General features: G+C 38.2%; 2 protein-coding genes across 6 annotated transcripts in view; one reads left to right on the top strand and one right to left on the bottom strand.

Annotated features, from left to right (window-relative positions):
- PRMT8 (protein arginine methyltransferase 8) overlaps positions 1–20559 on the top strand; it is a 58149-nt gene extending 37590 nt beyond the window's left edge. For all 3 annotated transcript variants that reach the window (XM_064409913.1, XM_064409912.1, XM_064409914.1), the window contains exons 5-11: positions 2599–2662; positions 6355–6497; positions 6868–6955; positions 10055–10170; positions 14653–14803; positions 17020–17141; positions 18939–20559. In XM_064409913.1, the coding sequence (XP_064265983.1) occupies positions 2599–2662; positions 6355–6497; positions 6868–6955; positions 10055–10170; positions 14653–14803; positions 17020–17141; positions 18939–19022 (768 nt within the window). In that variant the 3' untranslated portion in view covers positions 19023–20559. The remainder of the gene's footprint in view (positions 1–2598; positions 2663–6354; positions 6498–6867; positions 6956–10054; positions 10171–14652; positions 14804–17019; positions 17142–18938) is intronic.
- Positions 20560–20692: 133 nt separating this feature from the next.
- The window catches only part of CRACR2A (calcium release activated channel regulator 2A), a 78627-nt gene continuing 73804 nt past the window's right edge, over positions 20693–25515 (bottom strand). Inside the window, exons 19-20 of one of the 3 annotated variants that reach the window (XR_010356617.1) lie at positions 22689–25406; positions 20693–21423 (exon numbers count right to left, since the gene is read on the bottom strand). The gene's annotated coding sequence lies outside the window, so the exon portion shown is untranslated. Of the gene's footprint in view, positions 25407–25515 lie in introns of all 3 variants that reach the window. The other 2 variants (XR_010356618.1, XR_010356616.1) reach the window with 2 other exon arrangements.

Below are 25515 nucleotides of genomic sequence, written 5' to 3'. Positions count from 1 at the left end.
GGGGAGCTATTGTAAGAAATGTAGAGATAGAATTGGCACATAGCTCTTGGTACTTGGGAGGGGTCAGTGCGGGACACAAAAATACATAAAAAATCCCTTGAAGCCTTGTTTTATCTGCTGCATTTAGTAATATAAAATTCAGGACAGTCACTGCGGTAGAACTATCTGAATTCCATGCTGTTTTCAGACAAACAAGACAGTGCAGGAAAGAAGGAGTTAAACAGACACAGAAGATGAAGGCTGATGTTAGATGTCAGCTGCTTTGTATAAAAAGGTGGTGATGAGGACACAGCCCAGGGGAAATCTGGGGATCTTGTGACTGTTTCAGGAAGAGACCACAGTAAATGAGGAGACATTTGCAGCAGTAGATTGAAGACTGAGAAGTAAAATGAAAGCAGAGGTGAATACACATGCACTGAACCAGACACAGCTGAAGCAATTCAAGGGTCCGTGCTGGGACCACTGCTGTTTAAGATCTTCATTAAGGACAAGAGATAGTGGAATTGAGTTCACCCTCAGCAAGTTTGCAGATGACACAAAAGTGCTTTGTGCAGCTGATGTACTTGAGGGAAAATAGGCCACACAGAGGAATCTTGTCAGGCTTGAGGAGTGGGCCTGTGTGAACCTTATGGCCAAGAACCTCATGGATTTTCAACATGGCCAAGAACAGGATCCTTCACTTGAATCAGGGCAATCCTTTGAAGATCTCTTCAAGCCCAAACCATCCTATGATTCTGTGATTATAAACTCAGGTACAGACTTACTTTATTGGAACGTGTGCTTTTCATAAAATCCAAATGCATTGCATTCAATGATCTGCGTATTTGAGCAGATTATTGACTTGAAAGAAAACTGAGAAAAAAATCTGACAACACCAATTTTTCCTCTATTTCTTCACCTGCAGAATTCATTTTTCTTTTTTCTGAAATGAGTTGCTTTTTAAAATAAAATTAAACCACAGTATAGAGCCCAAATCAAAATGCACATGAACAGCTTTAGCCACCCTAAAGCAAGTTTTTTACTGAAATACATATTCCTTCATTAAACATTTAAATGTTGGGTGGTTTTATTCTTTTGCTTTTTTGCATCTGAAGCTGATTTTTGGAGACTTGTTGTCATTCATGACAGAGAATTTTTTTATTTCTTTGCACCTTGTTCTTTAGAAAGTTTGGAAAGCAACCTCCAAACACCTACCTATGCCTGCTTTATTTAAAAAGCAACCAAAATGGGCAATGGAATTGAAAATACCAGACAGATGTGAATAAAGACAGGCAAAATGAGTATAAAGGAAGTAACTATAGACAGGGCATACAGTTCATAGGGTTTAGAGTAAGAGAAGAACCTGGATGGAGCAAGAGGACAGCCCTCACCCCGAAGGTTTTCTTCCTTGAACTCCCTGCATTGGCACTCAGTCAGACATTTTAGGAATGGTTTACACCCACAGGCAAGCTAAGCAGAATCAACATGCTCCCATGGGGACTGGGATTGATATTATGACTGCTGTTATGTCTGTTTCATGCACAATATAAGAAGAATAAAGGATTTGTGTGTCCTTGTGTCTGCTGTCCTGCCATCTGTGAGTGCTGTCTCAGAGGTCAAGCACAATTTAGCTTTTAGAGATTAAATGGGATTCACTGGCTATATAAACCACTTCATTAGAGATGATATAGTTCTATTTGACATTCCCACAGGGGAATTAGGGAGACAAGGATTATGGAAAGTAGTATTCTCCGTTTAATGCCAAATTTGAAAGAGGTAAATTAGGAACTGATTCAGTGACTACCAGCAACTTTGGCCTTCATGATTTTCAAGGGACACAAAACCCAGAGGGATTAACAGAATGTAGTTTTTTTTCTAAAAGAGATTAGAGGTCGTTGCAAACATGCTTTTATGCTAGTATGCAGATTTTACCAGGTTTAAGGGCAAATCTAAAACTCACAGGCACTCTGTAATTATTTTTCTAGAAAAAGCACAGAACTGGTCAGAGAAAAAGTCATGCAGATCTGGATGTTCTTTTAAATAGAAAATTTCAGTCCTTTCTTATGTGTTAAATGCTGCATTCTTTAGGAATAGCAGCTTTGCTAAAGAATATAGAATATAGATTGTTTTTCACATAGAAAACAGTTACTTCTTGGCATATTTGTATGCCAGTATTGGCATATTTGAATTTTAATATTATTCAGAAAGTTTGAATGTACTTTGTTTAAAAATACATATGGAAATGTAGCATCATCCTAATTGATTCCATTCAGCAGATTTTTGTGGGGGAGAAGGCATTATTCTAAAGTATCAGGAATAAATTAAATATCATTAATAATGTACATTTGGTAGGTAGAGCCTCTTTTTTTCACATTTCAGCAATTTTAAAGGCAATATTTTCTACAGGGGCCAGTTTAACTCAGACACAGACTGCAATTTAAATATTAAAATATCATTAATTATGATCCTCCCCACAGGTTTGATTTAGTCTTTATCAATGGTTACATGCTTTGTAGAGTCTTTGCTGCCTTCAGTAGATGGTTTTCATTCACATAGCTGAGCTCTCTAACAGATAAATTCTTCTTTATCTTGTTTTTCTTTTTTTCTTTTTTTTCCTAGATTGAATGCTCAAGTATATCTGACTACTCAGAAAAAATTATCAAGGCCAACCACTTGGACAACAGTAAGACATATATTTTTTTTTTTCAGGAAAAAGAGAAGATAACAGTTTTGCTTGTTCTGATTAATTTATGTTCTGTGTTTTACATGTAAATGGTAGTTTTGCAGAATTTACTTATGTAAATACAAAACTAAACACCTCTTTCTAGGCACTACAACAATTCCTCACAGGAATTGCTGTCAATTCTGTATTTATCAGAGACAAAAAAAGGAACTAGAATTGATAAATGGGAAGTTTGGTTTAGCAAAGCAGAAGGAAGACCGTATATTAGAACTGGTCAAATTAATTGTGCCATTAGAATTCCACCTTCTGTCTTAAACAGAATAGCAATAAAAACACAGATACTGACATTCAAATTGAAATGAGTTTTAAAGCAAAAATTTTTCACCAAGTTTTCTGACTCCCCACTTTAAGAAAATACTTTTTTCAAAACCTTATCAAAACACACAGACACAAACAAAACTGTTCAAATCCTAAAATAAAAATATAATATAAAACTTCCTTTTTGCTTGAAAAGAAAGCTGATGAAATTTCCAAGTATGTGGAAACTCTAAATTAAAAAAAAAACCAAACCCAACAAAAACTAGAAGTACCCCCAAGCTACTGAAAACCCTTAGAACAAAATAATCCCCAGCAAGTTCTATTTCTTGCCTTCCGTCCTCCTTCAAATCACAGCACTCAAGATATCTTTGTAACAACCTAAAAAGTCAGTCTTTTTTTAACTGAGGCTGTGATACAGCTCCTGTTTAAAAGTGATTTTTTTGTGAAGAGCTTGCCTTTGCTGCAGAGCAGGTCACGGCTGGGCTGCACCAAGTGCCCGCGCTTTCAGCTGTGGCTGCGCTGATGCTCTGCCCGCCCAGGCACAGGAATGGGTTTCTGTGCTGGTTCAGATCTGCTCTGATTTTTATTGCTGTCACTGGCAGTTTGTGACTAACCCCGAGCTCTCTGTGAGGAATATTTATTGTACATGACGGGCATTCAAGTGTTGTGGTGTGAACAGCACTGACGTGGGATACAAGGAGCCAGCCAGCATGTGCAACTCTTGGCTCAGGAAAAGAAGGAAGCAAAGAGGAAGCAAAAGGAAGCAAAGAAAATACTCTTTCCACAGTTGGGATAAGGCACTAAAGCAGTGAAGTGTGACCTCTGTGGTTGTCCTTAACCTTGGATGCAGAGACTGTGTGTTCCCAGCACGGCTTTCATTGGCTAGAGACACAAATAGTGCACCGCAAATCAATTTGTGTTTGGATTTCCAGCAGCAGGCATTGTGTGTGAAGGGATCATTGTCAGAATAAATTAGAAGGTTCCAGTGTTCTCCAGAGGGTGCAGAAGGTTTCTGTGTCTGCTTTTTCCTCCTGTTTCTACAAGGAAAACTGGGAAACTATGGGCAGGAGCAGAACCCCATCCCTTTGGGAGGAGACTTGGCAGGCGAGGCTCAGCAGTCTGCCTGACTGCAGTTTGGTCTGCAAGCTGCACACCTGAACCAACATTTACTCTTTCACACTCCACACTGACCCACATTCACTTCTATTTTAATGCAGCCTGGTACTGAGCCAAAGGGTCTTGTTGCTCATGGAAATTTTCCTTTCCCCACTCCCCTCCCCTCCAAGTGTTTTGAGCAATGCAGAGTCAGCAAAAGGGGCTGAACCAAGGGAAAACCCCTGCTTCCAGAACAGAGACATGCAATACATCTGGGGATAGCACAATCTGTCCCCACATGATGCCTTATGAAGTGAAGGGAGGTGGGAGGAACCAGTGCTGCTGCTGCTGCTGCTCCTCACACTGTGACTGTTCTGGCTGTAAACAGGGGGCTTCACAGTCAGGTGTGTCACTCTGGCAGCTGTCAGCAGTGCTGAAATTCACTCCAAAAGAATTGGGGCAGTGGGAGTTCTTGGGAGAAAAGAGAACTGAGAGAACTCATGGCTGGAGGTTATAGACATGAAGAGTCTTCAGGATAACAAGAGATGAACTGTTGAATTACTAAGTGTGAAAGAAATTAGTTTAAATAATGGCAAAGAGAACTCTGCTCTTTTCCAGTCAGGTTGCTCTTATCAGCTGATACTTTGTGGTACCAGTCTGAATCAGAGTGTTCCAAATTTCTTAGGGGGCCAGTCTGGACTAAAAATTTGCTGTGCAAATAAACTGGCCACATCTGGTTAGAGTAATACTAGTACTGCATGAAATAAATGGGCAGGAGATATTAAGAAGAATCAGCTCAGGTGGGAAGAAATCGACGGGTTGCGCCCTCGCCGCCGCTGCTCCCAGGCGTGGCACGAAGCAGGAGGATGATGCAGTTTTGTCCGCTGGTCTGCAGACAGAACTGGGGACTCTGTCCTCACGGGAGAGTCGTTGAGTCCTTAGTTTGTTGGTTTAGAAACCCGGGGGGTCTCTTTAATCAGTTTCTTTTCAAGTTAGAGTGAGAAATAAAAAGGTTTAAGCAGGTACGGGACAATGCTCCCATCCTTAGACGTCACTTTAAGTCACTTATGGCTCGTGATTTTAGGGGTTTTTCTTATAAAAACTGTAAAACTGTAACAATCCAGGGTGCACTGCGTTTCTCATTTGCATGTTGTCTCTGGTGTCACTGTTCATCTCTTTACCCTGGAGGGTTTCTCTTGGTATCTTCTTGGTATGCAGCCAGCATCAGGGAAACAATCAGTTAATCACCTGCCATTAACAGGTATTTGAAAAGCTTTCCTTCGGCAGTGAAACTAAAGGAGGCTGACTCGGTCTGGCTTGGTTTTTTTAACTCTGAAACTTAAAAAAATACAACTTTCTATTCATAACACTGCATGTATTTGGGAAAGACAAAACCTCCTTTTCCCTGGGCTGAGTTCTAAAAATCACTCAACCCACACTTCCACACTCAGCCAGCTAGTCTAGTTCTAGCTAAATTAAATTAAATTAAATTACCTTCCTTTTTCTGAAACTGAATGTTGACCATTTCTTCAATAAAAAATGCTATCATTAAAAATTACCATTAATTAAGAGTAGTGGAGTAATCTTATCAATTAGTAATTCAAAGTAGAATACTCGCCTTATTCCTAAATTTCTAGTGCATTTGTTACCTTTTCAAGAAAGAATCCAGAACCATGACACTTTATCCACTGCAACAAACAATATAAACATGAGAGAAACACATGCTAAAAATTATTTAGCACAATTTGAAAATTCATTTGCAAATAGGATTTTTTTTTTAAATCAGGAATGATGGGTTACATGTGTAGTTGTCCTAAAACAAAATTATCTGTTACAACTGAGATAAATATGGCCCAAAATTCAAACATTAGTGTGTAAACCTGCAGGGATGTTTAAATGCTTCTAAGTGGATTCTTTGCTATACTTGGTCAATGATCTGGCAATCTGCCAAATTCCAAAGGGCATTTTAAAATGAGATCATGCAGGTAACCAGGTAAGGCCTGTTTTTCTGTTATTTTTAGACATGGTGGGGTTTTTTGTTTGGCCTTTGGCTTTTGGATTGGTATTTTTTCTTTTTATATTATTACAAAAAATTTATTATACGTACTCTGAATAGTTTTTAAAAAGTGTGAAGTGCATTGAGTCACGTGGAGTCATGCCTTATGGACAGGCACTCAAGAAGAGAATCAGACTGAAAAGGTCAGCCTGACATTCACCAGTAAGGATCTTAGTCAGGTCTTTTATTATGTGAAACATATCTCTTTGGATTCTCTTTTCAGTAATCACAATATTTAAAGGTAAAGTGGAAGAAGTTGAATTACCTGTGGATCAAGTAGACATCATCATCAGCGAGTGGATGGGTTACTGTCTGTTCTATGAGTCAATGTTAAACACAGTCATCTTCGCACGAGACAAGTGGCTGGTAGGTGCTCTGCATGTCGTGCTCCTTGCTGGAGCAGTCTCCATTTATTTTCTGACTACAAGCTTTCCCTTCCCTACTGTCGCCATAACGAGACACTGTCACATCTCCAAGTGCCGTTTCTGAGGCTTTAACGAGGAGATAACAAAGGGAACCTCAGTGAAAGAGCTTTGCTTTTGATTAAGTGCTGGCCGGCCAACTTTGCCTAGACAGTGTCTAATGACATTGCCGCAGGCTGCAAGGTTAAAGCTGAAGGAAAACAATAAAGGCATGCAAGGGGTGCTTGTCTGGTTTTTGTATGTGCAGTTCAAAATGTGATGTCTTTGTCAGGTGAATAGATTACGAGATCCATTTCCCCACAATTCATCAACAGAAACCTGGAGGGCTAATGTTTCCAGACCGAGCTGCTTTGTACGTGGTAGCAATTGAAGACAGACAGTACAAGGACTTCAAAATTCACTGTGAGTAAGCACCTGCCAGAAACACTTTTCTGTGGTTATTTCCCTAAAATCTTTCATTTCCAGTAGCCTACTGTGACCTCTTTGCAGGCCAGAATTCCAATATGAATGTGAACTCTGAGAAAAATGTTGTTTTGCTGGTAAATTCAGGAAATTTGCAATAATTTAAAGTGCACAAAGGAGAGATGCATGTATAAATTGATGAAGACTTTGCCTAGAGTTGTATTGATACCTCTAGCTATATTTAAAATGTGAATTAAATGAGATTTAGTTTTATTGTTGTTTTGATAAATATATAATCCATCACAACAGCCACAAAACCCAGTAATTTTTTTGCCATTCACGTCTTTATTTTTGTTTTTAACATAACAAAAGCATAAAAGCAGTAAGATGCAAATTAATTGTACATGTGAAGAAATAAACCTAGAAAAAAATTATATCTCCATGATGGCCTGTCTAAAAGAAAAAAACCCACAACATGTTAAGTTTTTTTAAAAACATTTTATGTGAGAATTTTTAAATTAAAAATAAGGATCAGAAATGTAAATTTTACTTATATGTTAAAAAAGGGTTCTAATTTGGGGATTTTTTGGTACTTCATAGATGCATAAATTGGACTTTTCCTTTGCTTTGGGACAGTTTCCTTGAAGTATCATTGAATAACTGGTGCTGTTAGTGACATCTACAAGTGACCTAGTCCAGGCTCCTGCTGTGATCAAATGAACATGTTTTACATTATTTTATTCTTCTTTTCCTTTCAACATTTTTAAATTTTATTTATTTTTTGGAGCTGGGCAGTTTCACTTAAAGGTATTTTCCATTATGAAAAAAAAAAAAAAAGAACCACAAAATCCCTAAGCAAATTTATTAACCAAAGATACATATGAAAATTTGGGTTAAATTAGTGGGTTCAGACAACCTTTAAATTAAAATGCCTAACTCCTCATTCCTTGACTCTCACCTCCTCCCAGAAAATAAGGTTTGGTGTTTAAGTAATCAAATTCAGTGCTAATACACAGAACTGCCAGTTGGTCAAAATTGCTATTTTGGGTCAAAAGTGAGCCCAGTGCAGTGGGGTGGTGACAAGAAGTCTCTGTAGGTGCCAGGAAGGATTATATCTCCCCTTCAAGCACAGCCTAGATTTTTCTCTTCAGCTGTGATGACCTTGACAGTTGAACTCCTTACAAAATGTACAGATTCAAATGGATGTATGAGTCATCCATTCTGTAAAGGAATCAGAGCCATTTTGGCCTAATATCTTTCATTTTGCTTTTGAACTCCTTCATTTCTAGACCTTGAATCTTGTTCTTTTCTCACAGACAATACATCTGTTTTCAAATTGTTTCATTTTGAGCCATTTGAAAAAATGTACAAAGTCATTTTTTCCTCTTCTAAAATTTGGTTTCCTCTAAGACATTTTATTTTCTGATTTCACCTCTGATTTCCCTTCTCCCCCTTACCTTTACCTCTGTCCTCAGTTATTTCTGTCTCACAATCTGCGCCACCATCTTGTCTCTCCTTTCCATTTATAAATCCTTGATAGTATTTCCTTACATTTCAATTTTTCATCTTTTTCTCACTTATGGAGGATAAAGTCTTACCCTCATATGAGATGTGGCCCTCAGCATTTAAAGGGCATTCAAGAACCATTATATTGATAAAGAAATAATGCAATATGAGGTTTCTAAAAAAAGCTAACTTCTGATTTTTCTAACTGAAGATTAATGCCACAGAGTACTACTACCATCAATTACTCTGATTTACTGCAAAATGTAAAGCATATTATTTTATTTTTTACCTCCTGTGACAGCTCTCTGCCTAAGACAGATTGGGCCATTTATTTCAAAGGTATCCCATGTGGGCTGAGGTGCAGTAAATTATGGAGGCCCCAATAATAAATAAAAAATTAATCAGTTGTTTCTTCAGGGCTTCCTAATTAGTCTTTTCTGAGTAATCACATAAAAATATATGACTTTTTAAAATGTAATCTGAAATTCTCACACACTCATGATGCCTGAAACAAAAGTTTCAGCTCCCCTGAAATGCTGAGAAACTCACAAACCAGTACAGAGTTAATAAAAAGATATCAAAGAATCATTCATGTCCATGGTTTTCCAGTTTAGGAATATGCAGATTTTTATATCACATGACATTTTCCATACTCCTCTGGAAACCCCAGTAGCTCAAATGCTATGCTCTGAAAAAAGCGAGACATTTCAAATATGCTCACAAATGCGTTTATCTGTTTACTTCGGTTTTTGTTCAAGCCATTTATAGAAACACTCACAGTATCAGTTTAGAATTTGAGATAAAGCAGTGAATGGACCTTGACTTACATGCTTTTAAAAAAGACTAAGGTTTCACTTGTTTGAAGGTTCTTGTTTTCACTTTGCTAAGCAAACTTAAAAGCAAAGCCATTGTACTTCTCCATTTTTCAACGTTTTCATTTTGTGCAAAAAAACCTCAACATTATAAGAAGCATCTTTTGGAACAATCAGAAGAACAATTCAAATACAGGGGATTGGCATGACTTTTAAATCTTTTCAAAGTGAACCTTTTGCTTTTCTGTCATGATGTATGCACAGATTAAAAAACGGAGTCCCAACTATTGAAACACACCTGCAATTCTACTCCTGACAGTAATTTAATTGCTGAAACTAAAACTACTTAAATAATCAAAAGAGCATGTAAACTGCCAATTGAGTGGCAATCTATGAGAAGGAAAAAAAAAAAAGAAACAACAAAAAACACCCTAACACTCAGCCTGACATTAGATCATTTTGGGCCACAAACACAAGCATCTAAAGCCACAAAAATCATTGACAAATCTCATATAAAACGGTTTTGGAGGCACCAAAAAATAAGGGTCATTTATTCAAAGATGTACATTGAGCACGTATTTTGTCACAATTGCTTTATCTGTAAATTAGCAATGTTGACATAGCTGGGGCAGGGAGCAAAAAGCTGAAGGGGACATCTGTGAATTTTAAAGGATATCTGAAAGGGGGTGGTAGAAATTCTTTCAAAAGAAAAGTGCATTGAGAAGCAAAAAATATTTTCTATTATTGCTGTTAACCTTGACAAATCCATTTGCACCGACAGGGTGGGAGAATGTGTATGGCTTTGACATGACCTGTATTAGGGATGTGGCCATGAAGGAGCCCTTGGTGGACATAGTAGATCCAAAGCAAGTGGTGACCAATGCCTGCTTAATAAAGGTTTGGTAGTTCTAATTATACCTCATTGTGATTGTTTACACCTAACTGCGGAGTTCTTTTGGGACCTGCTGCTTGTGTTTTTCTACTGTCTTTGCATGCTTTGAAGCAGCTGCAGAAGCCATCATTGCAGAATGCTGCCACACTATGAAGGAAAATTGTGCAGTTTTAGATTAGCCAGTTCTTGCATGTTTCACATGCTCAATACTGTCACGTGACCTGAGCATGAACACTGATACCTTGATTTCTTTGGAATTCCCAAAAGCAAGGTGCTACTTTTGTCTCTACTCATCTGGTTACATCTGCAGGCTGTAACTCAAGATTCTTACAAATGTCACATGTGGAAATACTGGATGAAGAGAGACATGGTATATTTAGATATCAGTTTGAATTGCCCTGCCTTTTTGCAAATAGGGGTTGGAAATTACTGATTGAGTGCTGCTGAGGAAAATGGGTAAATTATTCTGTTTGCAGTAAAAAAGTCTGAAACATCAGTTCTGAATTGATGATGAAATAATTAACTGAAGAACATGTGATCAGAATTTGAACTCAATTTATTTCTCTAACTTCCTAATTCTTAGCCTTATAGAGAATTCTCTCTCAGCCCCAACATCTGCACCCAGAGGTTATCTGGTACCCTGCTCTACATGAAACAGAAAGGTCACTAAACCCTGTTCACAAGGTCATGTTAACAATGAAGGAACTGCCTGCAGGAACATTTGAAAGCTCTAACATTCCCTTCACGTGAAGGAATCTTCATGTGGGACAACTGTCCTGAACAAGGCTGTCTGCATCAATAGTAGTGGTAGTACCAGGTCCATGAATCCAAGAGCTCATTTATCCCAAAGAATCAGTTCTGTCTTTCCCCTTTCACTTTTTGCCAATGAAAAACACAGCATTAATTATTCCCATATGCAAAGGGGAAAGCCATGCCTCCAGTCTGCAAAACCTTTAGTGAAAGCAGAAAAAAGGAACAGAAGCAGAAACTCTGTATGAGTACATATGCATGCACAGTCCATCTGCACTGAGGGGAACACAAGATGGCTGTGCCTGAAAACAGCCTCAACCAGAGCCATTTAAAATTGCAGCACACATAAAAGAAACAGCTATTTAGACTCCATGAAATATGTCCAGGGAGAAAGAGATCAGGGAGAAAAATGGGTTGGTTGATGTGGAATAAAAAGCTGCACACGCTTAATTGAAGTGCAAATCCAACACTTTATTTAGAAGGTCTTTGGAAGTAATTTGGTTTAAGATGACAGACAACAATTTTCAAAGTGTTTCTATTCAGGTTTTATATTCAGTTTTGACATATTTTGTCAAGAATGGTGCTGTACCATGTAGATGCACCATGAGAGCAAAGCAGGTAATAAGTACACAAGCACAAACCACCCTCCATTCCAGAATCTCACAAACTGATCACTAAGCAGAGAAAATTGTCAATGAAAAGCATGAAGGAGGGAGATTTATGTTCAAGATAGCAATATGAGAGCAAGAAAAACAGACTCTGTACTTATATATTTTAGAATTTAATTTACTTTTGCACATGGTTTATTTATTAAAAAAAAAAAAAAGGTTTTTTCCTCCTGGAAATATTTGTGAATTCAGAGAATAATATTAGCTTAAGAAAACATTTGAGAATAAACAAAGCCATAATGTTTAATTATTCAAATGTTTTATTACAGCACTTTTGGATAGCACAGCTTGTTCATATTAGATTCACAGAGGGATTTTTAGGGTTGTATTCAACACAAAGCCAGCTAATTTAAGGTGCCTACCATATGAGTCTGGGTTCTCTCTACATTAGTCAGTGGATGGACCAGTCACTAGATATATTCCTCAGAGACCAGTCAGAGTCTTGTGCTTCTGCAGTTATTTCAATTCCCAATTTAGATGCTTTGAATGATTCTACAAAATCAGCAAAATAAGACATCAACTGTGCATGCTGTGTAGCCATGGCACTTATCTGACATGCTGGAGACTTGAGTAAAATTTCCTCTTTTTTACTCCTCAGAAACTGGATGTAACCCAAGTCCTGAATGCTTTAAGGAACTTTAGGCACTGGACAATAGGTGCACTAGGGGTGGTGCATGCAGGGAATCCTCTCTGCTATGAGAGCCATTCTCTTTTGCATGATCTCTTAAATACATCTGAGGGACACAGGAATTGTCCTGCCAAATAGGAGTCCTGTGTTTAACTTCCACAGCAAATCAGCCAGGGAGAGTAGTGAGAACAAAGCATTTTCAAACCACCAGAATCCATGAGTGAACACAGGAATAAATGTACAGGTGTCCTGCTGGGGGCCTACTGCTTTAAGGAACTGCGCAAAAATATGGAAAAGTTTGTTCCATACTTAGTAAAACAGTTGTGTTTTCTTCTCTGATCAAAAAACAACAAAGAAATAAATAAATAAAAGAACTCCACCAAACCTGGGCATCCACTGAGATTTGCACGTTTAGCTTATTTCCATGTTCACAAAGTCCTAGCTTTGTGAGTAACCTGACTGTATGGGAAGGAGATCAGGAAAGAGGAGCCACGGCACTCCAGTTTCCATCATTGTCTCCTGTGCAGTTAGCTGTAATGAGTGTTGCCATTTTATATAAGAATATATGGTTGCCAGAGTACAATTCAAGATCACCAAAACCAGACTTGGCCATTCTCAGAATTATATTAATTAATAAAAAAAACAACCCACTTCTGTCTCCTACTTTGCATTGTAAAAAAGCTATGTTTCTGTCCTTAAAAAAAGTACTGAAAAACTGACCAACAGTTTATTCAGGATATCTGTTTAATATTTTTGAGAAATTTCTCTAATGAAAATATTTCCTAGTGCTTTTGATTCCACTTTACCCTGCAAAGCCAACACAGCTCAGAGAGAGGGAGCTAGCTCCCTTTTATGTGCCTCACCACTAGACTTAAGTCCCAATTTCCCCACCGTGAGATCACTAAAAAGACACCAAAAATTACAGAAGTCTGCAGCTATCACTCACCAGTCCAGGTTAGCTTGGCAAAGCAAATTTTGCAAGCTGCTATGGAACTCTGCCAGGAGACCTCAGAAGTTCTCATTCCTCCCATGCTTTTTTTCTTACCCTCTTTCGAGGGGGAAAAACCAAAAACATTTTAAGGTTATCACAGCTTTAAATGACCAGTTATATGCATAGGTCACATAGGATAAACACTAGTGCCTCAGGGTGTCGTTGCAATGCAGTAGAATAATTTTCATTATGGTTAAGTCGTTCTTGAACAATAATGCTAACCAGACAGGCCAAAGCTATGGCTTGCTTAAATTGGCTCCCCATAAGTCTTCCAAGTCTCAGAAACACACATGTGGTCCATGCAAAGACCTCAGTAACTGAAATATGGCTGCATCTTTCTATGTCTCTTTTTGCAGTCCTACCTTAGATTACAGAAGGCAATTTCTACAAGAGCCCTCTAATGTGCCCTAAAAGAGGCTAAAATTTAGAGCCCTCTGATGGGCAATCTAGACTCTGCTCTCCATTCTTGCAGTGCAAATCTTAAGAAATGCTGGTGAGGTCAGAGACACAATTCCTGACTTCAGCTGATAGACAAAATTTGGATTTCTGCCTCCAACAATTATGTTTCCCTGTACGCATGAGCAATAAGGGTACCAGAGCAATGAGAATGAGCTATGAAGGTACAGAAAGTGCACAGGAAACATTTCCCACAGAATTAGAATAATACTTCAGACTTACCATCCTCCCTATCATCACTACAGCTTTTGGAAACAACCTAGATGAAAGCAGTACCTAGCTGGGAAAATCAGATCCATCTGAAAAATACAGTTTAAGCCTTGAACAGTGAGATTTAAATATTGATGGAAATAAGCAATCTTGAAGACTACAATGTCCCTTGCAACTACTGCAATCAAGCCATAATACAATTAACATAATTTGTTTCTGTCTTGTTCAAGAGCAAGATCCCTGTGCTCACTGTTTGGAATCAGTTACCTGATACAGGACTAGAAAGCATCACCATCAAAAAGCAGGCCCCTCTTGTGCCTCAAATGTTTTGACTGCTTGGCACTGTCAAATCACTTTCCAGAGATGCAAAAACAAATAAATGTATTTTTATTAAAAACCTAACTCTGGCATCTTTCCTCATGCTGACAGTCCCTGATGATGAAAGGTCTTTGAACTGGACCTATATCTCCATTTCAACATCCACCTGTATTTATCAGAGCACCTTTTTTACCCTGATTTTCCCCAGCTCCTACAGCCCTCCCTACCATTCCCAAGAACACACTCTCTTCACTGAGCGTCCTCTCTCTCAGCTTAGTCAGATAACTGCCTCATTTGCTCATGATTTGGTATATCAGAATATACCACTGACTTCTTACAGTCTTAAAAGGCTGCCAGTCATCTTTGTGTCTGATCATTAAACAAAATACTAAAGTATCTCATTTAACACTTACCTGAGAGTCACAGACATCTGCGTGTAAATGGCATTTCTTTCTCCTCAAAACAGGAAGTAGATATTTATACAGTGAAGACTGAAGAATTGGAATTTACTTCTGCATTCTGCCTCCAAATTCAACGCAATGATTACATTCACGCCTTGGTCACCTATTTTAATATTGAATTTACAAAGTGCCACAAGAAGATGGGATTTTCTACAGGTAATCTGTACTTCTTTTAATTTAATTTCTGTTGCTATCAGTCTATCAGTGCTGCTGGTTAGATAGTACAAGAAGTTTTAATGCACCACCACATTTGAATTTCAGTGATAAAAACTATTGTCATTTTGGGGGAGGTGAGCAGGATGGGGAAAGGACAACTGCTTATAGGAATTCTGTGGAAACAGAGGCAGAATTTCACAATGGATATCAATCTTAGAGCTCAGCAGGAATTATGACCTATGAATTTATGTCTCTCACCAGCTATATCTAAATCCTGTGTCAAGTTTCTTAGATTAGAAAGAGAATTATCAGCTCAGAGAGAAATAGCAGCTCTGCATCCTAGTTTTCCCCAAATCCAAAATGAAACAAAGCTTGCCCCAGAGCCTAAAAACAAAACTACTATTTTTCCAAGCTATAAAAACACACATACTGATTATGTGAGTTGTCTCTAACAATCCAGATGTGAAACTCTAACTTGCTTTGGTGAGCAGATATTTAAAGGAATAACTCCATTCCCTTAAGGCATTGTTTACCAGACTGAATAAACCAGAGAGTCTTGCAATAAATGCAAAAACTTCATCCTGCAGACAGCCTTTGTGTAGACAGGAGGGTGAAGTGTTTCTCTGCCTCTGTTCAGTTTGTCATGATATGGGAGGTGCAGAAATGCTCCATAAAAAGGTTGTTTGGCCATCTGCTGCTGAAGGTCACCACTGTCCAGAAGACTGGTAAAGATTCTCACCTGGTGTCTGTTGGCAAAGCTGAATTACTGAATTCAGTTAACATGTATTTTTATAAATTATGAATAAATGTTTAATTTGGGGTGGAGTTGAAGACCAGGACCTGCATTACACACACCTCCTGTTGTTGGAGCACAAGTTTCCAGTGATGTCAGGCTTTTCTAGGGAATGTGGCCCTGCACAGGGGCATGTGCACAACTACTTGGGTGTGTACAAGGCAGAAGTTATGATTTAGAATTTAAATTCAATTTTGTTTTGGTCTAACAGGTTTTCAGTTAGAAATTTTATGCAGCCATGTCCAAATAGTAAACAGTCTGGATCAGAACTCCTACAAGAAGATATCTCATTTAACAATTGGGATTAACAGTCATTAAAACTGTCTGGACACATAGACAGAAATTATCTGGTAAAATGCTTTTCCTTTCAACAATACAAATTTTCCAGCACAGCTTCTGAAAATAATTGGTTTAATTTCTAGAATTTTAGAGCTACAAATTCTGTCCTGACAGTTTTTTAAAAATAATTAGCATTTCCCCAGTCACAAACAATTTTTAGAGCCAAGTAATTTTTTTTTTTAAACACTGGTGTTGAAAGGAAATAAAACCATTATTTCATTAAAGTGTTAATAATGATACTATACAGTGACCTCATGTGACTGGGCAATACAAATGGAAGAAAAAGAAATTTATAAGAGGCTTTTTTTGCCAAGTTAGGAAGTCTTTGAGCTTCTACAGCTATTCTTAGGTTACTAGATATCTTGACTGCAAGAATGGTAGGAACAAAAAGTGACCAATGCAAGTTCATTAGGCACTGCTCAAAGATTGAAATTTAAATCAGAAATAGAACTAAAGAAGTAAATTAAAAGCCTGAAATAGCAAAGGGTCATCAAAGTAATTCTGCTAAGCAAGACTAGAAATTAATTTAGACCAGTTTCCATCTCTGGCAAATTTCCCAAAATGCCTTTTAATAGTCCCAGAGGAGATCAAGGTGCAAATGCCCTTTCATCCACTGTATCCTGGAAACTAAAATATTTGCTGGTTTGGGATCACTAGTCAAATGTTTCATCTGCAACACTGTGGTTAATAATTTTTGATGGACCTTTCCTTCATGCTTTTGTACCATTGTTTTTTGAACTAATTTAGATTTCTGAAATTCAAAGCACTTGGTGGTAAAGATTTTCCCAATTTGAATATGTGTGGGTTGAAAGAAAAGCATAAAAATGTACCTATCTTGCCCTGTAACCCCTTTTGTGGAATCTTTCTTGCTGGGTGTGATTCACATCTGATGTATTCCAGTAAAAATGGGAAGACAACTCACAGACAGCCAACAGAATTGTGTTCTAAAGCATATTTGCTAATATAGTACATAAAGTATTCTATGAAATGAAAGGATTTTTCCCAATTGTTTCCAAGTCATAATTTGATTTGCAAGGCATTTAAGAAATTTCAATAAGTGATACCCATATATATATATTTTTAGCACCTGATGCTCCTTATACTCACTGGAAGCAAACTGTCTTCTACTTGGAGGACTATTTAACTGTGAGACGAGGAGAAGAAATCTATGGGACTATATCCATGAAGCCAAATGCAAAAAATGTGGTAAGTCAGCATCCTTGATCCTAATTCCAGCTCTACTGACCACAAACTATGATCAGCAATAAAGAAAATGCATAGGAGTAAAACAATGAGCATGCTAAAGGCATTCATGTTGATTAGCAAGAGCTCCAGTCCCAGCCTCACCGAAGCTGATGACAGCAATGGTGAAGCAGTCCTACTGTTACAGAAGTCAGCCTGCAAGCAGGCTAGCAGGGCAAGGGAGAGGATTCAATACATCACTGAGTCAGCTGCCCTCTCATTAAAGCAATCAGCTTTACTCTCATTCTGTGACACAAGCAGGCAAGGGGTTGTTCCCAGTGTCACTGAAATCAGTGGAAAGATCCCTTCTGCCAACACAGGATGATCAAGAGTTAAGTACTTCAGTTCCACATCTATGGGCACTGAGTGATTTGCCACTCAGTGCCCAAGGACAGCCCAACAGGAAATTAAGTAACCTGTTTCAGAGGAATGCTTGTATCAACTCACTGATTGAATGTACCTGAATACTCAGGTACTCAGGAACTAATTGAGTGAAAGGGTAGCTTAAAAATTGTTCCTTTCCATAGCAAATACAGATGCTTTATCTAAGACTAAAGCTAAAGCATGGTGGGTATCACACTACCATGACTGCTGAAAACTTCCTCAGTTTCTCTGCTATGGGCTGAATCCCCCTAGTGCTTCTTTTAACTGGTAAGGAGACTGTGAGACACGGTCTGATAGACAACCCATGGCTGGGTAGAACAAGACATGAGAATTATGGCTTCTGGGAGAAACACTGGCCCATTTTCTGCCAAAAATCTTCATCAGTATCTCTTCATTTTCTATTACAGTAAACAGCAGTTAAAATAACCTGTTGTCCATCTACACAGTTGTTGCAATTGTTGAAAAATTGCATTTGTTAGCTGCAACAAATATTAACATTTCATTGTCTTCCCTTTTTTCATTGCTTTTTGATTTTTATACCAACACAGACTGGATATGGTAGTGTTGATACAGAGGGAGAAATAAACACAAAATAAACTTGGCATTAAAACAAACACATTCACCCATGATGCTGCTTGCTGCAAGAGGAAAATAATCTGTTTCCCCACTCTTATGTTGTCCTAGGGGGACTGGAATATTTTCTTTTGGCTTAAATGTATCAATTTTCAGTGAGGAGAAAAATGAATAAAATATCTTAAAATTGTTCGCACAGCAGTCAGCACCTGAATGCAGATTTGGGTGCTAAAATAAATGTGTTCTTGATAGTTGTCATAAAACAGAGAGACCACCTTGGTTCAAAAGGAATTGCTAGTGCTTTGTTCTTCTGAAACATGAAGTTTTTCAAAAGCTTCCTTCTGTAGGGCTGTGTAGTGCCCCTTCCCTAAAAACATGTCATTATAAGAGAAAAAATTACTGTACAACAGGAAGTTGACTAGATCTGTTCTTGAACAGCCCCTAGTGGGAAAGCCCTTTAGCCTACATTAAGAGCATCTCAATGGGGGATACCCCACAAAAATTTTGATAGGCTACATATGATAACAGCATTTCAGAAGTTTCCTGAACCAGAACTAACCAGGACATTAAATTCACCTCAGGAAGAGTACAGAAATGTGACCTAAGCACAGATTGTATGATGAATGCTATTAAACATCTTACAGCCTGCTTCTCAGTGTTAGCACCATTTAAACCCAGAATAAGTTAGAAACCATCACAGGAATCTCTTGAATCTGCTGGTCCTTTCAATCCAAGCAATGATACCTGAATTAATACACTAAACTTATGGTCTTACTTACATGTTGCATTTAAATCTTTTTACAGCGTGACCTGGATTTCACAGTAGACTTGGATTTTAAAGGACAGCTATGTGAAATGTCAGTATCTAATGACTACAAAATGCGTTAGCAAGAAACCTCTCAGCGAGATGAAAAGGAGAATTTTATCAAGTCTTGAACTGCTGAGCTTCAAGCTAGGAACAACTGTTCACAAGATTATTGTATTAAATACTAGAATGTTTACTCTGATGGAGGGTGGTAACCTGATCTTTCTTGCAGATAGTACAGGGGACTGGGATCCCACTGTGAATGTACAGTATACAGAACTGTAGCTTTTGTTAAACATAGAAAAAAAAAGCAACAGTCTTGAGTGTTCTGGTTAACTTTAGGATGGCAGAAGATGCATATACAAATTGTATTACTTACTGTGAACTTCTGGTTCTTCCAAGCTTTGCATGTTAAAGATGATTAGGGCAGTTTTCTCACTATGAAAGACTACTACAGCACATTACTGTGATAGTATTACTGGACTTATATTCAATATAAATGCATATATATATTGTACATGAGGAAAAAAAAGTAATTTCATAATAGGAATTTGTTTTGTGATTATTCAATTCTCATTACGCAGTTATGGAAAGATAATGATGTTACCTCTGGCACTAATCTAGGCAGTGATATACTCCATTAACTGTCCAATGTTATAGCTTTGGTAAATATTCCATGCAAAGTGTAGATAAGAGCTGGGCATTTACCGGGAGTTCAACAACTATATTTTTGAATGTCCTCTGAAAATGTGGACCATTCGTTTTGAAATTCACCTTCACAACTGGATGTCTGTCAGAGCTTTAAAAAACATTAGCTTTTTATCCTTGAAAATATTCTGCGGTGAGTTTTTATAGATGGATTTTGCATGAGACTTTCAGAAATCAGACACCTAGTATTTAAATGTGATGAATGCAAAGTCTCTGAAATGGTGGATAATTCATGCTTCTTGGCCATGCCATATTTCAGTACTTTGCAGAATTCTTAATATAAAATAATTTTTTTAAAAATAGGAATTCGTGTTACCTTTTGGTGATGTTTTAGATAATTAAATTGCAAATACTATTCTCAAGAGTGCAGCAATTTGCAGGAGCAAGTTAATATCTTTAAAAAAAAAAGTCCATGGCTTCTGATATTACTAAGATGTCTGTAGCTTTCCCATCCCCTTGAGTCCCTTGTTTTTTGTACATAATCTCCTGCTTATTGTTAAAATATTAAGTGCTTACAATTCCTCATATGTATGTATCAGGTCTTTTTACTATATGAATGTGGGCCATTTAATCACATGTAATTCATCAACAACTGCATCACCAGTCCTATTGACACTTTTTCCAGTCCGTCTGGCATTAGGCATTAAATCATGTTCTATCTTGTACTGGATAAGATTGACTAGTTTTTTTTTGCCTAAAAATATTTTTAATCACCTGCAAATAAAGCATACTTGAAGATGTATTTTGCCAGTATTTGTCAACTTCTCGCTTTTTAGAAACCTGTTTCTATTGATTTTTCCTCCACAGAAACTGTACAGTGCCTCCATTTTCTTATGGTCTAAAGAATATATTTGGGGATTTTATCCAATGGTGTCTATGTAGAGTGAAATTAAACTGTAATTCAGCAGTAAAAGATACTGTTTGCAATTTAGTTCATCACTGTTTTCTTAAAGCTTCTTTCATATTTTTGGATTGAGGATGAAAAATTTACCTTACCAAATCGAGTTTATCTGTCAAATATTGCTGTCATTTTCAGGGAATGAGTTCAGCTACTCTTTCAGTAATGGACTGGGAAAAAAGCATTCAAAAGTCCTTTTCTAGTAACACTTCTGTGATTCTAGGAATTTAAGGTAAGGAAATCTACCATAGTTTTTCTCAGGCCCTCCATTTATATAAAAATCCACTCAAACAATGTTTTCATCTTCTTCTTTGCCACTAATCACTGAGATGACTATTACTGAAAGAGGAAAGACTCTTACTTTGTTTGCCTAAATCATACTTTGAAAGCATTTCAAACCATCCACTTCTCTAGCCCACAACGTAAATATTTAATAACTTTAATATTAAAAGAATAACAAAGAAGGGGGAAAAAAGTCTCATATCTTATTTAATTAAAAAAAAAAACCTACAAACAAAAAAAAAAAAAAAAAGGAAAAGAGAAAAAAAGAAAAAAATATTCCCAAGGGTCTTTTCTGAGAATGTTTCATTTTTGCCTGACAAAAAGCACTGGTCAAGAAGCAGCAAAAAAAAACCCCACTGGATCAGAACAGCTCATTAACCAATTTGAGAAGTATTTAAGAACTGGTGTACATCAATTGCCCTTTCTGTCTCATCTTTCATCTGCTGACAGTGAAGTGTTGGTCTCTTTTCAATAGTGGCCACCTTGCCTTAGTACTTGAAGTGCCCATTCACTTCAGTGTTGCAGGTTTACATCCTGACTCATACTGTTAATGACACAGTTCTGAGGTGGTCACCACACCTCAGGCACATTCCTTCCTGGAAAAAAAAAAAATTAGCTTGTGCTTTTATTCACATTAAAAAAAAAAAATTATGTATTTGTCCATCACAGAAAGAACTGAGAGTGCCTACCAGAGTGCTGAATGCCTTCAAATCACAGTGATGAAAAAGCAAATGCAGGCTTGCAAGGCTACTAACCAACAAGGTTTTGAAAGCCCCGGTGAGTTGGGCACACATAGCATTGGTAGGTCAGCAATAGTGAAACAGGTATGCAAAGACCTTGCAGGTCAGGTGCAACCAGCTAAAAGGCTTTCCTCAGCAATCCAAGTCCAGTTAACTACCACAGTCTGAGCCTCATTTTCTCAAGGCTTTAATAAGAAGGTTTCTCATGGACTCCAGGACTGAACCCAAGCCACTGATTTTCAAAGCTTTGCATTAAAATACAGTGACAAAATGATGGTTGAGAGCTGAACAGACACGTATTTAAAAGATTTAATTCCCTTCCCACAGACAGGAAAAGAAGATCATGAGCTGAGGACAGAGCATGAGAAAGAAACAGAAAAAGAGTATTTACACAAAAGACTGTCCCTGGTGAGTAACACAGCACTGGAGAAAAGAGAAAGCAGGTTGCTTCTGCCTTGACTCTGATCTTAAGGCAGAAGTATTAAAGCGCTTCTCAGGGATTGTTCTTATCACTTGAAACAAAAAGAAGCATTCAAAAAAAGCTCCATGCTGAGCATGCCTCTAAAAGGCACAGTGGGCAATTCACACTTGCAGGATTAAGGAAGTAGTCCCTAGTGTTAGGGGGGTCACTGTATTCCCAAGGTTCTCTAAAGAACAGTATAGTATGGCTCTACTCTCGTAACAGCTTCTTATTCACAGCACCAATTAACTCTTGCCAGATGTCAATAGTTTCAGGTTTGGGTTTTGCAGGGGATGTTCTGGGAACCTTTCTGTGTGTAAAATTAGGGGTTCACAGCCTTTCAATATTATCTTAGACTTCTAATAAGAGTTTAAACTGTCCAAAATGGGAACAAGAATATTACGCAAGGTGGTAATATTTACCCAATAATACCCAAAACATGTTTTAACCACAGTGCTAATTTGAAGAACCTTCTCAGACATAATTTCTAACAGGATTTGTTTTTAAATTAATATTAATCCAGAAATTAATTTAACACATACAGATTTGATTATAGATAACTTAATTCACTTAGAAGGTAAGTTTATGAAGGATACATGGTATTTTATGTATATAATGAATAAGTCCCTGCTTTAGGAAGATTAGAAAGTACAGGGCTCACCTGCTGGAAAGCAGCTCATCAGAGAAGGACCTGGGGATGCTGGTGGACAACAAGCTGTCCATGAGCCAGAGGTGTGTCCTTGAGGCCAAGAAGGTCAGTGGTATCCTGGGGTGCCTTAGGAAGAACACTGCTAGCAGTTTGAAGGAGGTGATCTTGCCTCTCCACTCAGTCCTGGTGAGGTGAATCTGGAGTGCTGCATCCAGTTCTGGGCTTCACAGTCCAAGAGAGACATGGAGCTCCTGAAGCAGGTCCAGCAGAGGGGAATGGGGATGACTGGGAACAGGAGCATCTCTCTTAGGAGAAAAGGCTGAGCGAGCTGGGCCAGTTCAGCATCAAGAAGAGAAGACTGAGAGGAAGAAGACTTTTCAATGTCTGTAAACACCTTAAGGGGGAGTGCCAAGAGAATGAGTCCATATTCTTCTCAGTGGTGCCAACCAATAGCACAAGAAGCAAAGAGCAGAAACTGATGCATAGGAAGTTCCACATGAACCTGTCACCTGGTTTGCTCAGCCTAGAGGAGACTGAAGGGAGACCTCTTTGTGGTCTTTAGCATCCTCACAGGGAGAAGCAAAGGGGAAATTAATGACCTTTGCATCCTTGCAGCCAGCAGCAGGACTCAAGGAAACAGCATGAAGCTGAGTCAGGGGAGGTTTAGGTTGGATATCAGGAAAAGGTTTTTCACTCAGAAGGTGGCTGAGCACTGGAACAGCCTCTCCAGGTGGTCACAGCACCAGGCCTGACAGAGTTCAAGAAGTGTTTGGACAACACTCTCAGGCAAATGGTGTGACTCTTGGGGCTGTGCTGTGCAGGGCCAGTAGTTGGACTCAATGATCTTTATGGGTCCCTTCCACTTCAGGATATTCTATGATTTCATGAGGAAGAATTTTACTGTTCAGGGGACCAAGCACTGGAACAGATTGGCCAAAGAGGTTCTGGAAAATCCTTCCCTGGAAATATTTAAAAATCATTTGGAAACTAATCCTGAGTAATGGATTCTAAGGGACCCTGCTTGAGCAGGGTGTTAGACTACAAGACCTCCAGTGGTCCTTTCCAAAACTAACCATTCAGGGATTCTTTGATTTCCAAGAACAAAGACTCCCCCCAGGCTCTCTGGGCAGCTGCTACAGTGTTGTGATAATCTCACAGGGACATGTAATGTTCAATTGGAATTTCTCTTGTTTTAACCTAGGACTGTTGGTTCTTGTTATTTTACTATTTTCCCCCGAGAAAAGGCTGCCTCTCTTTTCACTGTAACTCTCGATTAGATACAGGAAGATACAATTAGTACTCATCTTAGTCCCCTCATGGTAACTCCCTTCTTCCCTACACAATCCACTATTGCATCCTAGCCTGATATGAATTACACCTCCTATCCACCTGTAATCCCTCCTCCTCTATTTTTCCTCCTAACAGTCTATATTGTTGCTGTTGCACAGTGCTTAACAAATGCATCTAAGGGTTTTGCAACAAGTGTAATCCCAAGGATCACTATGTAAAAGAGAACTTCAATTTTCTTACTGTGCTCTGTTGGTGCCATGGAGGACACATTTTATGAGCAATTGCTATTGGCTTATAAGGTCTAAATTTATGCCAGTGTGTGCATCTGCCTAGATGGAATATACAACTAAGCCAGGTGATTTCCTTTTCAATAGGAATGAAGCATTTACAGACTAGTTCCAACTGGAAAAGGGGGAGTTTTTTTGAAACATTTCTTTCAACATTTCTCAGCGCTCATCTTACAGCTTAATCTGCTAAGCACATGTGGGAGTCATATAGAAGACAAATCCTTTAGATGGCATCTAAACTTTCTAGAAATTAAGTGTGAATTAACAGCACCTACAAATCTTTTTAAAAAGCAACTAAAGAAATTAACCTGATGCTTCGGATCTGATATAAGAATATGTATAGAGTAAAGAAAACATGAATCATCAGCTAGAGATTTCCCAGAAAACTGGTGTTTCTGCACAGTATGATGACTGGGGTCAGCCAGGGCAGTAGTACGCCTACAGGGAACAAGAGTGTTCCCTGAAAATAGCTGCTGCTTCTGGGGCTAGGCACAAAAAAGGTAAAAGATGTGTTCTACACAGTCAAGACAGAGAAAGAAGCAGACCTCTGCTCACAGATGACTGCTAAAGCAGACCACCTGTCTCTTAGACAAAAAAAAAATTCTTCTAGGGTGCAGACACCACTGACGGGAAAGAAAAAGATTTTTATGATCTCAAAATTTTTGAAATCTCTGCTGTTCTCATTGCATGTCTTTTAGGCTTTACAGGTACCAATACAATTTCCCTGACTCCCTTCCCTTTATATTTTCTTTGTATGTTTGATATTTTTCTCATTTTTGAGTGGAAACCAGCAATGGAGATATGTGATGATGCAAATAACATGAAGACAGTATTTTTTGAGAAAGCTTGGGGAGGTACTATAGTGTGATTATGAAACAGAAAGAAACCATGTTACCTTTGAGATAACAATTGCAGCACAAAATCAGTCTTATTTCCTCAAACAACACACAGGTTTGGGCAATCCAAGTCATTCCAATGAATCAAGTGTGGTCTTTTAGAAGCACAGCAATCAGCAAGATCAAGCCTGAGCTGACCCCTAAGTCTTCATGTGGAAAACAGAACACCCTCTTTTGCAGCTCGGTTCTGTGCTTTTGTGTCCAGCCATTTCCCATTTATGTAAATGAACCATCAGCATTTCCAGTACAACACAGCCCTAGAACCAGAAATGGACACCTGTGTTAAGGTCACAACAGAATTTAATCACAAACCATACTTCTCCTACCATTTTGATGCAGGAATAAGAACTGGCACCCAGAAAGGCT

Source organism: Passer domesticus, chromosome 2, assembly GCF_036417665.1.
Source record: "Passer domesticus isolate bPasDom1 chromosome 2, bPasDom1.hap1, whole genome shotgun sequence".
Taxonomy (NCBI): domain Eukaryota; kingdom Metazoa; phylum Chordata; class Aves; order Passeriformes; family Passeridae; genus Passer; species Passer domesticus.
This window is presented reverse-complemented; position numbering and strand designations above follow the sequence as displayed.